Raw genomic sequence first — 13,665 nt, forward strand, 5'->3', positions numbered from 1 at the left:
TAATTAAAATAAACAGTCTATATTGGCAAATCTATTTTTAAGAAAATAATTTGTAGATATTAAGAAATGCCTGTTATAGATCCCCTACTGTTTTGTTATAGATAATCAATATAGAATTTAAAACAAATTACATAATATGTTGGATAGTACACAAATGTATCTTTTTTTAGGAATATTGAAGTTGAAAAGATTATAGTCAACTGGAAAAATTACATTAAACTTGCTACTTTTCAGTTTAAAGTCTGTTTTATAAATTTGTCAGCTTCATCACTTTTAAACGATTTAAAAATTAAAATCAGCGTGACGTGATTCAAATCATTTACCATTTAATATATAGTGAAACATTCTTACTTATGGTTAAACCTTTTGATCTTCTGTCTATTCCACTTTCAATGAATCTTATAAGCCTATTAAGAAAGTTCTTTTTTTATCCTTCTTCAAACAGTAATTGATAAAATCAGTGAAAGGTTAAGATTTAGATGATATAACAACGGTAAAACTAATTCTTTATACACGGTAATTGATTAATGCAATTAAATTAGAAGACATGTACATATCTGTTTAATTGAAAATGAGCATGCTTAAAACTGGAGATTTCAAGGGGATAATAACAAAATTACAAGTCACAGATCATCAACAAATTAGAAAAATCAGAAATACCAAGGACGTATGTTAGTAATACGTCCTTGGAAATACTTAATAATATAGCCACAAATTTTTCTCTACTGCAATATTTAGATCAATGGTATTTTAAGGATGTAAGGAAGCAGTATTAGAATTTGCATTTGACTAAACTGCTTTTAGATACTTAGGTCAAAGTGTTCACAATATTATTTGTTATACATGTAGGCAGATTCATTATCCTAAAAAGAAAGAAAAAACATTTTCTGAATAATTTTAAAAGAATAATTAAAATGAAATCAACCATACAATTTGCAACAATGCATCATGCTTAAATACCTTCAGGTTCTTTGTTAGATACCTGAATAGCACAATAATTATATACAAGGTAGATCTATTAAATGAAAAAGAAATTAAAATACTTAATCTTTAAGCCTGATGTTCTTTTAAACTTTTCTGCATTTATCAATTGTACAATGCATGCTTATACTCTTTTCTTTTTTTAAATATATCCCACAAGAGTTTCAACTGAAATAGAAACCATTTAATTTGAAAAGTAATTGAAATTCGCTGACTTGCACCTTTTATCATGTATTGGCAACAAAAGTAATGAGGGAATTTAAATGCAAATTCAAGAATCCAGTACAGGATTGTAAATGACAAAATAATTTGTCTCACAATCTAAATGTGTAAAGCAGGTCTGATTAAAACCTAGGAACTAGTGATATGGATTTGTTTAATCAGTAATAAAACTCAATGGTTAAGATCACTTTGCCATGTTGTTTGTCCTTATGCCCTTTAAGGAATCAAGAATGTTCAAGTAGTTGAAGAAAAACATAGCTTCCTTACATGACTTTCTATGGAAAAGTCTTAGAGTTTGTAAACTTGAAAGGAATTATGCTAAACCATGCAAGTGTTTATGTGAACTTAGTCCTTTTATCAAACTTTATTGTTTCTGATATGATTAGGCCAATGACAAACAGTTTTTAGACTACACTATATAATCATGTACATGTATTTTAAGCTGGGGCAAAATCAGAACAATGATTCATTTACCTCTTTATGAAATAATTACTCTCTGAGATCAGTCAGGTTTCTATGTTGTGCTTTCTGTACTGTTGTTAGTCATTTGGTCTTTTTCTTGTTTTGGAATGGAACTGTTGGTTTGTTTTGACTTATTAGGTTGGATGTCCCTTTGGTATATTTTGCCTTTCTTTTAATGCTCTGTTTATGGGTTAATTGTCTGTTGTTTGCCTTAACAATCTGTCTGTTGCACAACCTTATAAATAAACTCATCATAGATACCAGGACCAAACCCTGTTTAAACACCAGATGCATGTTACTTAGTACATAGAATCGGACTAGAACAGTACTTATTCAGTGCATAATGCAGCTAACTTACATTTGATTCACAGACACTCACAGGATTATAAGAAGGAGCATTCATGTCTTACTAGGATTGCATTATTCAACTCTGTAACTGTAAAAGTAGGTAGAGCTAAGGTTTCGGGTGCATCATTTTATCATTTCTCTTTATAAGTAATTGTAGAAAAAGATTTATTTTTCAAATACGAATTAAATATGCTTATAGATCTATGAACCAATTCTCCATTCAAATATATGCTAATTATAAAAATTACAAGATTACATTAATTTACATGAAAATATCAATTTGTCACTTTAAAAACTCAGAAAAAAACATCACATTAAATGCCTTATGAAACTAGCAGGATCAAATTAATTGAAGGGTTTAACGTAAGTAGATTCTTGTAGTTCAAAACACTCCATTTATTTTAATACATTGATATAAGCTTAAACATATCTTTATTTTGGCCTTTAACTGTATTCATTAGAACGATACATTCCATTTAATACGGTTCTATGTCATTTAACATAATGATACTTTAGGTCTGTACGGCTCCAATTGTCCATCTAAATTCTGCCAAATGATATTTCAGTTGATTAAGAACAAATTAAAATGTAGTTGTAGTTCATACATTGTTCTGTCGTCATTGACAGAATTATGAAAAGGTTATAATTTATTATTAATATTCTATAGTTAACACTTGTAATATTTGTTGTCCGATAAGCACAATTTTTGTCCTGATTTAAGTATCTGCCAAGTGACCAAAAATATTTTCAATGGTACTCTAAAAGATTTGGAACAATTTATTTCTAAAGGAGTGTTTAATATTCCAGACATTATTTGCATATTTACATAATTATATTTTGGTTCTGTGACAAGAAAAGTGGTCTATTATAAAATAATTTGTAGAATGTACTTTAAATATTGTTAGAGTTGTTGAAGGGCTTTTAAAGACATTTTGAGGCATTGATAATTTAAAACACTCAAACACTTGTAACCCAATAGTGAGAACTTTTTATGAAGACTGTTTTCTGTTGAAAGGAGGGATATATAAGTTTGAATGCTGTTTGTTTTTTTCCCTTATACTGGCATATACAAGTCTATAAAAAGTGGTATAATTGCCAATGAGACAACCCTCCATAAGAAAACAAAATGACACAGAAATTAACAGCTAGTCTATAGGTTACTGACTTCATAGTCAAATAGGATTTGTTTTTAAAAAAAACATAAAGAGTGCATTCCTAAGGTTAACCTGGATAACCCATGTTCATGCATTTTCAGCTGACCTGAGTCTCTTCTATGTTATATCTTTCTCCAAATAAATTTTAAAGTTTGCTTCTAAGGAGTTTATTACTTAAGGGAATAGAATATTCTTTTCGTTAAATTTATCTTTTTGACCAACATTGGTCTAAGTTTACACCAAATTTCACATCAGGTAGAATTTTTTTTACTTTATATGATATTCTAGTAGTCCTTCTTGGTTTATAGCTCTTCATCCTTTTAAAATGATTCGAATATTCAAATATTTAGTCCTTGAGCATCACTGAAGAGACATGGATTGTCGAAATGCCCATTTGATGCAGAAACATCGGCCCTGTTGATGTTATTACAAAATGTACTACAATGTATATATAACCAGTACATAACCCATGCTCACAGACAATGGCAGAAAAAAATTTTTAGAAATGCATGTTCTATAAATTTGCATAGTGCAATAGAGTTACATATAATATTTAAACATAAATATAAACTACAGGCTAGGTTAAATAAGTACAGGAATTGCAAAAAGTTATTGTGATTATTAAAAATTACCCAGTGGCATAATATTTAATTCATAATTCAATAATTGTTGTCTAATAACTCCTAGCACAATGAGTTGCAAGAATAAAATCTAAACAATTACAAATTTGAAATCAATTATTTAATTTAATCCCTCCTTGACCTTAATTAAATTGAATTCTAAAATTTGAAATTAATATCCCCTGATTGTTATTTAGATAATTAGATATTTGAGTGTGTCCATGCTGTTGGTCGCATGTTTGACTTGTGTATCCTTGGAAGGTATTTACTATATCATACAAATCTTGCATACTTCAGTTTATTGTTGACTTGGTTTTACAAGTTAGTAATTGAATTTAATTGTATATTTGACCAATTTTACACCTGGGGTAAGTTTTTAATTTGATTACACAAAATTACTGTTTTTACCTGATTAAACATTGAGATGTTTATACGTTGTATTCAGTGTCCAAATATCTTAATTGAGTGGTGTTTTTTGTTTGAAAGAAACAAAATATTATGAATAATAATAAAAAGTAAATGATTTTATTTTAAATTATTTACATCTTTCTGGTACATAAAACTTATGGTGCTAAATTTGAAATCATGTCATTAAGATCTGTCAACACTCAGGGCTTGACAGTCTGGCCATGGACACCTGTCCATCATTTGAAACTGTTTTGTACAAGTATCTAGGATAGATGTATAAAAAAATTCATTGATTCTTTGTTGTAAGGATGCTGTCTAAATATAAATTCTTTGTATGTATGTTCTCATTATCAAGAACAACTTTGTCTTTATTGTGGTATGCTTAAAAGTCAGAAGTCCTACACCTCAGTAAAATAAAAAATTGGTTCAAGCAGTGAGGAGAGTGTGTCAACAAAACCTAGAACTGGTCAAAGTCCAACATAATTCTGACATCTGATTGCCTTTGAGTAGATCAGACAATCCCAAGCCCTTTCTTGTCACACAAAATGCTGTCAAGACGTCAGAAAAATCTCTAGACTAACCTAGGCTAAAAATAGTTTTGATGGAATAGGAATTACCTAATAGGGTTATTGGCTAACTATAATTTAAGGAAAACATATATTTTGATTATAATAATGTTCAATGAATTTTTCATTTTTCTGTTTCCAGATATAGCAGATGGTGATATAAAATCCATGCTAGATGTCTTATGGCTTATTATACTTAATTACGGGATCCACAATATAAGTAAGTCACAGCTAGCGCGCAGACAGTCAGTCATTTATGATTATTTGAATGGTAGAAAATAGTCACATACAATAAGTAGATTTATTTGGTTTATATGTTTTCTTTTGAAAGTAGACATCTTGTTGATTTTTTTAGTAGATTAACTTATTTTACAGATTTAAGTTGATGCATGTATAGAATATATGAAGTTAAGACACATGGTATTCATAGCAAAGAAAAAGAATGCAAAAACTTTAAGTGGGTAGAATCATGGCAGAACACATTTGACAGTTGAAAACTAACTGTCAAAAAAATAAACATTAGGAATTGCATTTATTTTTAGAAATGAATGTTAAAGCATACAAAAATCAGTTACTGAAAAGATTACCGATTACATGGAAATTTATGTTAAATCTTCAATCTTAATTTAATAACTTTTTTTAAAATTTATTTTGAAGGAACCACACAAGTGGATAATATCATTAAAGGTACAACTGTCCTTTTGCTAATATTCTTACCAATAAATCTCAAGACCCTTTGACTTATCAACATAATATAGATATAACCCTTTCTTTGGTATAATTTACAATTTCTGATATCATTTTATTGGGATAATCTCTTCCTTAAGGTGGTGACTTTATTTACTTTAAATTACTGCCCAACCATAATGTCTAACAATACAAATTTTCAGATCCTGGTTATATTTACTTGGTGTATGTTTACCTCTTTATCTGTTTACTTATATTACAGCTATTTTAACTTTGTTACTGCTTTGAAGGAAGAAAATGTTTATCTTTTTGAAAGATTTTATACAGAAATAATTGTATTATTTAAGTCTTTGGAATTTAACACTCTTTAGGGTGTGGGATGTGGGATATAGGGATACAAAAAGTAGTATCTAAGAAAGAGAAGCATTTTAATTTGGGAATGAGCATCCCCAATGTCACTCCCTGTTCATGTTTTGAAGAAACTTTGTAACAAACTGAGACTGCTCTGCTCTTGCTGAATTTTAACATATTGGTGATTCTGATCTTTTCTATAACACAATTAAATATCATCAATTAAAAGAGGGACCTTGATGGCCGAGTGGTCTAAGTAGTTACTACTAATATCACTAGACAGTCAACACTGAGGTTGTGAGGTTGCCCCCACTCATGCAACCAGTTTTCCGATCTAAGGTTGGTGGATTTCTCCAGGCAGGAGGAAATTGGCCTTCATGAAATACCCCAAAGATGGTGCTTAAAAGTGACATTAAAACCCAAAAATTCAAAATCAAATCCAAACAATTAAAAGAAAAGCCTGCATACACGCTTTCAGAAAGAGAGTTTTATTTTCTGGAAAGCAATACATGTCATAAAGTGTCAGCAGTATTTTTATGACAGTTTTAGAATAGCTGTAATATTGTTCCTCCAAAAATCTGTTTTATTTATAATACTGTTTATTCTAGGTGCATATTGTGATGATTTTAACACAAGTAAGTTTTGGGTGTGTTGCCCGGAATCTAGAATGTATATTGTATAATGTCACGAGAGTTATCTCCCATTATTGCACTTTACTTGATATTGTTATACATCAACAACAAAAAACATGCACCATGTATCATAATCTATTACTTATTTTCATATGTATTTAATGGTATTTCAACCTATCCTGAGCACAATTTTTAAGTAACTTATGCATCTTTGTCATTTGGTCTCTGGTGGACAGTTGTCTCAAAGGCAATCATACCACATCTTCTCACTTATTAATTGCATGACTGGTTGTGTTTAAATTTTTACCAAGTATTTCGGACAAGGATTAACTCTATTATTGCCTAAGGTTAGTGAAAATGGAAAGAAAATGTTTAACATCAATTTATTTGGCTAAGAAAAATTATGATTTAGTAATCTGCATAAAAGTTTCATCTGACAGTGAAGGTTACCAGGTATTATAAGCACATCAGGAACCACAACTAAATGTTAGCAATGAATAGGAATTTGTATAAATGAATCATGATTAGATAATTGATGTAGAAATAGAAATATTTAGATGAATCATGATTTGAAAGATCATGATGTGATTAAGGCCATGAACACAAGAATCATGATTTAGATCATGGATGTAGAACTATTAGTAATAATTGTATATAAAATGCTTGTAGAACATGAAAGAGCTTACTTAATATGTATAAAATTATAAATATATAGGTTTAACATTTTTGCTGACAAATTATATTGATATATGCAAATTATATAAAAGATGTAGAGCTTACACCACCATGTTACAAACTATAAGTAATAAAAAAGCTATTTAATAAAGACCTACAGTAGTTTTGCAATTTAAAAGAGCTCTAGTGTGTTTATAATTTGGTAGTTGATTGATTTAGGGCATTCTGACATGTCAGACCCTTTCATATGATAATTAAAACATAAATAATCCACAACCAATTTTTTTGGACAATGACACACTGTAGGAAAATTAAACACCTAATTTTATACCATTCCCACAGTCCGTTTAAACATTAACAAGGGTTGATAACTCCTTTGTTCTACAATAGATCTATTCACACTTCTATACAATAGGACATAGGAAAGATTCACCAAAGATAAATGTCATATTTAAAAGAGGATTAAATAACGATCGTCAGAACAGTCTGAATTTGAAATGCTTACTTAAGTTTTTTATGTTTTATTTTGGTTTATTTTTGTTGAATGAGTGAATGACATACACAAGTACTTGGTGTGAAAATGAGAGCTTCTTATCATTTTAAATAGATGTCTTATAAACATTTAAATTATTTTTGTAAGGATTGCTTGTATTCATTTTAGTTTAACAGTAGTTTTTTTTCATCTTTTTTTTTTTTTACATCAGTACAAATTCTGAATAGTGTTTAAAAATATATATTTGTGATTTCATCCAACTTTTCTATACCTTAGATTTGTATTTGCTCTCATCACTTGCATTTTTTAAATAAAAAAAATCAGGATGTAGCCTATTTAAGTTTCAATCTTTAGAAATATATCTTGATCTTTTTTCGTCGGTATATAAGGTATGATTTACTGCTGCCATGTATGTGAAAAGAACTTACTGTAATTTGTCAAAAGAATTTTGTTTGAATAAAGGAGATTAGAGTGGGACAATAATTTCAGTTTAGCAAAAAAGATAATTCGAGTTTTTCATACCTCAAACTAGACAGGTTTCTTAACAAACAAAAAATTATAATACTTTTTAGGAAAACATGATTAATATATTGAGGGAATGAATAACTAAAAATCCCAGTCCGGACTAAATTTCTAAATAACTTCAAGATATACTATCACAAACTTATCCTTAAAATTAAGCTAGACTTGTTCAACTCTTGTTCAACTTCTTGTATGAGAGACCTTTAACAAAAACACTTGAGTTTATGGTCAAAATAAAACTACAACGATCAAGAGCTTTGACTTGTTTACACAGAAATAGCTATCACAATTATAATGTCCGTCAAAGGCTTTGATTTTATTACTTAAAATAGATTTATACCAATATCAAACTATAATGACCGTACGTACACTGTTAAGAATTTCACCTTATTGCAGTTTTAAATTTAAAGTCAATATTTGATATATATATTGATTTTTCTGATCCCGTTATATACTTAGTTATACAGGTCTAAGGTCTTGTACCTATCCTACGATTTCTTAATACAGACATTGTAAAAATATTTTATTTTGGAATAGTAAGGTGATATGTACATAAGAAATTTGATTTAATGAATAATTTAAGATATAAGGTGGTATTATATTAAATCTAAAATCAACCGATATGTGGAAATGTATTGATCTGATAAGTCAAATTAGGAGAAATTCATCGTTGAGTACGCCCAATAAGAATACTACCAGGAGAATTGTTAGGAAATGCTAATAGATTGCATTATGACATGGGAATGTGATATCCTGTTGTTATATTCAAATCTTTTTTTATGTACCAGAATTTGTTTATATAGATTTTCTAAACATTTGTTCTGTTCATGTGTAGTTTTTGGATGGGCCTATGAGATTTACTGTAAATTTGAAGGCAATTTTTTGATATTTAATTCCATGCAAATTATATATTTAACCCATTAGCCATCTGAATTTAGTATGAGAATTGATCCTTCAACACCTATATTCACAATTTTTTTGGAGTTGAAATTTTGATATAAATCAGATGATCTAAGTACACCTACTACAAAAAACAAGAAAATTTTCTTTATGAATTGCAATAATCACATTTTGACTGATGCAGAAGTTTTGGTATAAATAGGTTTTTGGTGAACTAAGAAAAACAAAGCACAAAGACAAGATGAAGCCTTGTTTAACATACCATTAGAATATCACCTAATTGTTTTGATAACATTCCTAAAAACTCAGAAATTTAGGATTCTTCTGTAGGTTTAAACATATAAGTTTTAAAGGTTAAGATGTAAAGAATGGAAGTCAATCTTTAAATAAACAAATTAAATGGTTTTGTTTAATTCATGTGAATTCAACAGTAAAATAATTGTAAATAAATAATTAATTTTATTTAATAAACAATTGTATCTTAATTTGGACATATCAGTAAACAAATTCTTTACAAATTTAAAAGTTTAAACATTTTTGCTCATTCAATGAATGGTATGACACAAGTCCTAACATATTCCTTTTCCCACTCGAGAATCTTGTCTTGTTAAAAATTCACAGGTATAAATTATTTAGTATTTATTGGTAAAATGTTAGAAAATAAAATCTATAAACTTATTTGAATTTTATGTGTTGACTATTTTTCTCTATTGAAAGGTGTGAATTTGAATAAGGCCATCATGTTTACTTATAAATATTTTTATGTGCACATTATTGTAGCTGTTCAGATATATTTGTGTCGTTAAAAAGTGGATTGATGTAGAAATAAACCAGGATTTGGTGTATTTACAGGGAGAAATGCCCATCAGAGATCAGTAGGAATAGGGAAGAAACTATTATTGGAATGGTGTCAACGACAGTTAGATACAGATTTTGATTCTAGGAATACCCTCACATACAAGTAAGTATATGGTTTTCATCAAGAGAGGATAACCTGGAGTTTGTTGGTTTTTTTTCTTTAAATTTTCATAAACAAAGTTTTTATTGTAATCTTGAACTGTACTATTTATACTATTTTGATGGATAAAAGATGATGATGGGATGGATCCTGCTTTTCCTATGTAAAAGTTGCAATAATAATTATAAGTCTATTCTTTTTTAAAGAGGGTAAGGATGAGTTTTACAGAATAGAGAATATTTAGCCAATATTTCAGAAAAATGGGGGAAGAAAAACATCTAATAGCTAAAAAAAAGCCCCCAAAAATAGAATATAAAGAATAGAGATTTATGTGCCAAAATAAATAAATAATAGAGAAAAATTGCTTATAGTATAAAGAAAACACAATTGAAGGACAAACTCCTGCATCCATACCCTCTTTATAAAATTTGGTACAGACTTCCATAATGCATGTAATGGTACCCTTTTCATCTAATGGTCCTAGAAAACACAATAATGTATCAAATGCCTCCGGGTGTGGGAATTTCTCGCTACATTGAAGACCTGTTGGTGACTTTCTGCTGTTGTTTTTTCTAAGGTCCAGTTGTTATCTCTTTGACTCATTCTCCATTTCCATTCTCAATTTTATGTATCTTTTAATATTTCAAAGTTTCCAAAGCCATACTATGAACTTTTGCAATTTTCACGCCTAAGGATACAAATGTGCTCTGAGAAACATGTGTCAATAACAGATTTTAGATGTATTTGAAGTTGTTTATGGATTTTGTAAGATTCCAGTTTTTTTAAACAAGTCAATCAAATATCATAAGTCTCACAAGCACACATCTTTTGACTTTATATACATATGTGAGTAATGTGCACATACAAGTTTCTAATGCTTGTTAAACACCCTGCTCTCAGATACAAGTCATAGAAATCTATCTGGTTTCATTTTCTTGTGTTCATTATGTAAAACCTTTTCAAGTGCATACCAGTTCGATATTCAAACCAGATAAGATCAACTTTTTACAGTTACATTTGAGGAATATTAAAACATGAACCACAAATTAGTTTAAATGTTACAATTTACTATTGAATTCAAACGGTAGTATTGAATAGGCAAGTGTTTTCCTGGCGTGATTACATGGTTTGCCGACAGATGACACATTTTATATTTCAATATATTAAATTTCAACATGCAATTTTCTTTATATATAATTACGTTATTTAAAATTTCTTTTAAAAGTTCAATTCCCTAATGTTAGTTATCAATAAGGTTGATCATTATCAATATATATTATTTAAAGGTGGTATTTATCCCGTTAGAACCAGGTAATTTACGGCTGAAAGGAGGCTGTCTTTTACTTCCCTACATAATAGATAGATTTTCCTTTTCAATGAACACAGTCTAAAATGCTTCTGTGTGTAAAAGAGATAAATTTATCTCTACCTGTTAGATCTCTCAGGTTTATATGTCCTTAGAAGTTTTATTGAAGAAATATTCGAAAATAAATGGCAAATGTGTCCATTGGACACGGATGATGCCCCCTTTTGCATATACTGCATATACTGTTATAAAGGGACATAACTAGAGAACTGTAAAAGTGATGCCACACAAATCTATCATTTTTTTTTGTCCTGAAAGTTTTATTGAAGAAACATTTTTGAATAAATGGAGAATGTCCCCATCTTTCATATAACATTAAAAATGAACATAAAGTATAAAACTGTAAATGTGATGCCACTCAAATTCGAATTTGGTCTGCGTTTATGGTAATAAGCATTACGTATAAGTTTCATTAGAATTGGTTGAGGAAAACTAAAGTTAGAGATGAAAAAAAAGTTTTGGGATGTACATATGAATGGATGGGTAACGGTAACACTTAATGACCCCTTTGCCTAGTGGGGGGAGTGTATAAGAAAGGAATAAAATGACAAAATTTGTACTTGCAGCTTTAATTTGATATGATCATGCAATATTTTTTGAACCAATTTATTGGTTACTAAGTTTCAAATAATAAAATTTTGATGGGATCATGGGGAAGGAAAGGGTTTCAAAAAAGAAGGGGATTAGGGTTGAAAAATTAAGGTAACCAGTTTGGATGGGAGTGCTAGCCTAATGAAGGCTAGTATTAAGTAACTAAGCTATATGGTCAAGTGGATGTAAGAGGGAAGTGTGTGTGTGTGTTTCTCTTTGAGATCTAGACCAATGGACACCTTTTGGATCAATATGAGGAATATCAATATAAATATTTCATGATCTACTGTGGTTGATCATTTACAATACTAATTAAAAGTCAAATCTGATTATTGTTCAATTATGTAAACAATGCATTCAACATACTCAATTACGTTTTCAAAAAGTCAATATTAAAAGTGATATTATTCTGGGGTTAATCAGATAAAAATCTATCAAAAATTTTAAATCACTTGTGTGTATTTGTCATCTTTATATAATGAAGGTTTAAGATTTTTAGCGAAACAATTTAAAAAATTTGAAGAATAAGCAATACATCTTTTGGTCAAATTTCTTAAAATGTAAAGAAGCCAGCTTTTCTATACATATTTGATAGAAATTTTTATATAAAGGGCAGGAATATATATATGATCAAAGCCTTAGATGGGCAGATTTACCAGACTGCATCATAACTCGAATAATTCAATCCCTCTCCCTGTCCGATTTCCTTCCAAGCCTGGCGTTAATGTAGCCATCTGATCAGTGGAATATAACAACTGAATTAATTGGGTTAACTCTTATTATAATACTATGTGTTTTTGAATGAATATAATTTCACTTGATTATATCCCCAATAACACCAACATGGACAGGTTTATGGTCCTGCCTCCATCATGTTATGGAAGCATGCTTTGTTGAGAAGGAATGGCTGAAGGTTTGAACCTAGGGTCCGGTGATCTGTAGGTGTTGGGTATGTCAAGTCTTCTTTGGACTGTTTCCATATGAATAACTACATTCAAAATCTCGCTCAGTGTGCAGATCTAGTCGTGGTTCAAAGTAGGGGTCATTTATTTATTTCACAACAGCATGTCTTTCATTCTCAGAATGAACAATTAAGTGATGTAGATTTAACAGGGGTCGAATTTAAGCTTTTTTGTGGACTGGCCCGCCGGACCAGTGGACTGAAAACTCTACTGGTCCGGCTCTAAATCTACTGGTCCTTCAAAAATGACACTAATTTGACAAACACTTATATAAATGAGATGTTTAATTTTATTTTGATGCTTTCGTTTACATAAGTTAGACAGTAACAAAGGAATAGTCTTTATTCTGATTTTGCTAAAGGCTTTGGTAATCTCAATGATTTTCTTTATCAAAATCTGGATCAAGGACAGAAAAAATATCAACATTGTCTTCCACGTCATCGCAATCCTCGCGACGACCATAGCATAGGGTGCCTGACTAGGTCGTCTGTAGCGCTGTCCAGAAATATTCCACATTTCAATAGTTGGGACCGGATCAAATGATGCTATATCTACAGTGTGAAACATAATGAAAAAAAGATCTGACCAAAACAGTTTGACGCAATTTTGATCGCCAATCATTCTTTACAAGCTTCATCTCAGAAAACTCCCTTTCTGCATCAGCAGAAGGAGCAGGAAGGGACAGGATTAAATTTTTCACATTTGTACAGTTCATTTTAAAAATTCCGAGATCTTCTATATAATGCAACGTACCATTCACGATCTTT

At 29.8% G+C, this 13,665-nt stretch overlaps 1 protein-coding gene across 8 annotated transcripts in view; it reads left to right on the forward strand.

Moving 5' to 3' along the window:
- Positions 1-13,665, forward strand: part of LOC143045170 (uncharacterized) — a 37,914-nt gene that overhangs the window by 4,516 nt on the left and 19,733 nt on the right. For 7 of the 8 annotated variants that reach the window (XR_012968895.1, XR_012968894.1, XM_076217506.1 and 4 more), the window contains 3 exons: positions 4,904-4,981; positions 6,408-6,434; positions 9,874-9,982. Coding sequence is in view for 6 of the 8 variants with exons in the window: in XM_076217506.1 (XP_076073621.1) it covers positions 4,904-4,981; positions 6,408-6,434; positions 9,874-9,982 (214 nt within the window). In the remaining 2 variants the exon portion in view is untranslated. The remainder of the gene's footprint in view (positions 1-4,903; positions 4,982-6,407; positions 6,435-9,873; positions 9,983-13,665) is intronic. The other variant, XM_076217507.1, reaches the window with a different exon arrangement.

This window comes from Mytilus galloprovincialis, chromosome 9, assembly GCF_965363235.1.
Source record: "Mytilus galloprovincialis chromosome 9, xbMytGall1.hap1.1, whole genome shotgun sequence".
In the NCBI taxonomy this organism is placed as follows: domain Eukaryota; kingdom Metazoa; phylum Mollusca; class Bivalvia; order Mytilida; family Mytilidae; genus Mytilus; species Mytilus galloprovincialis.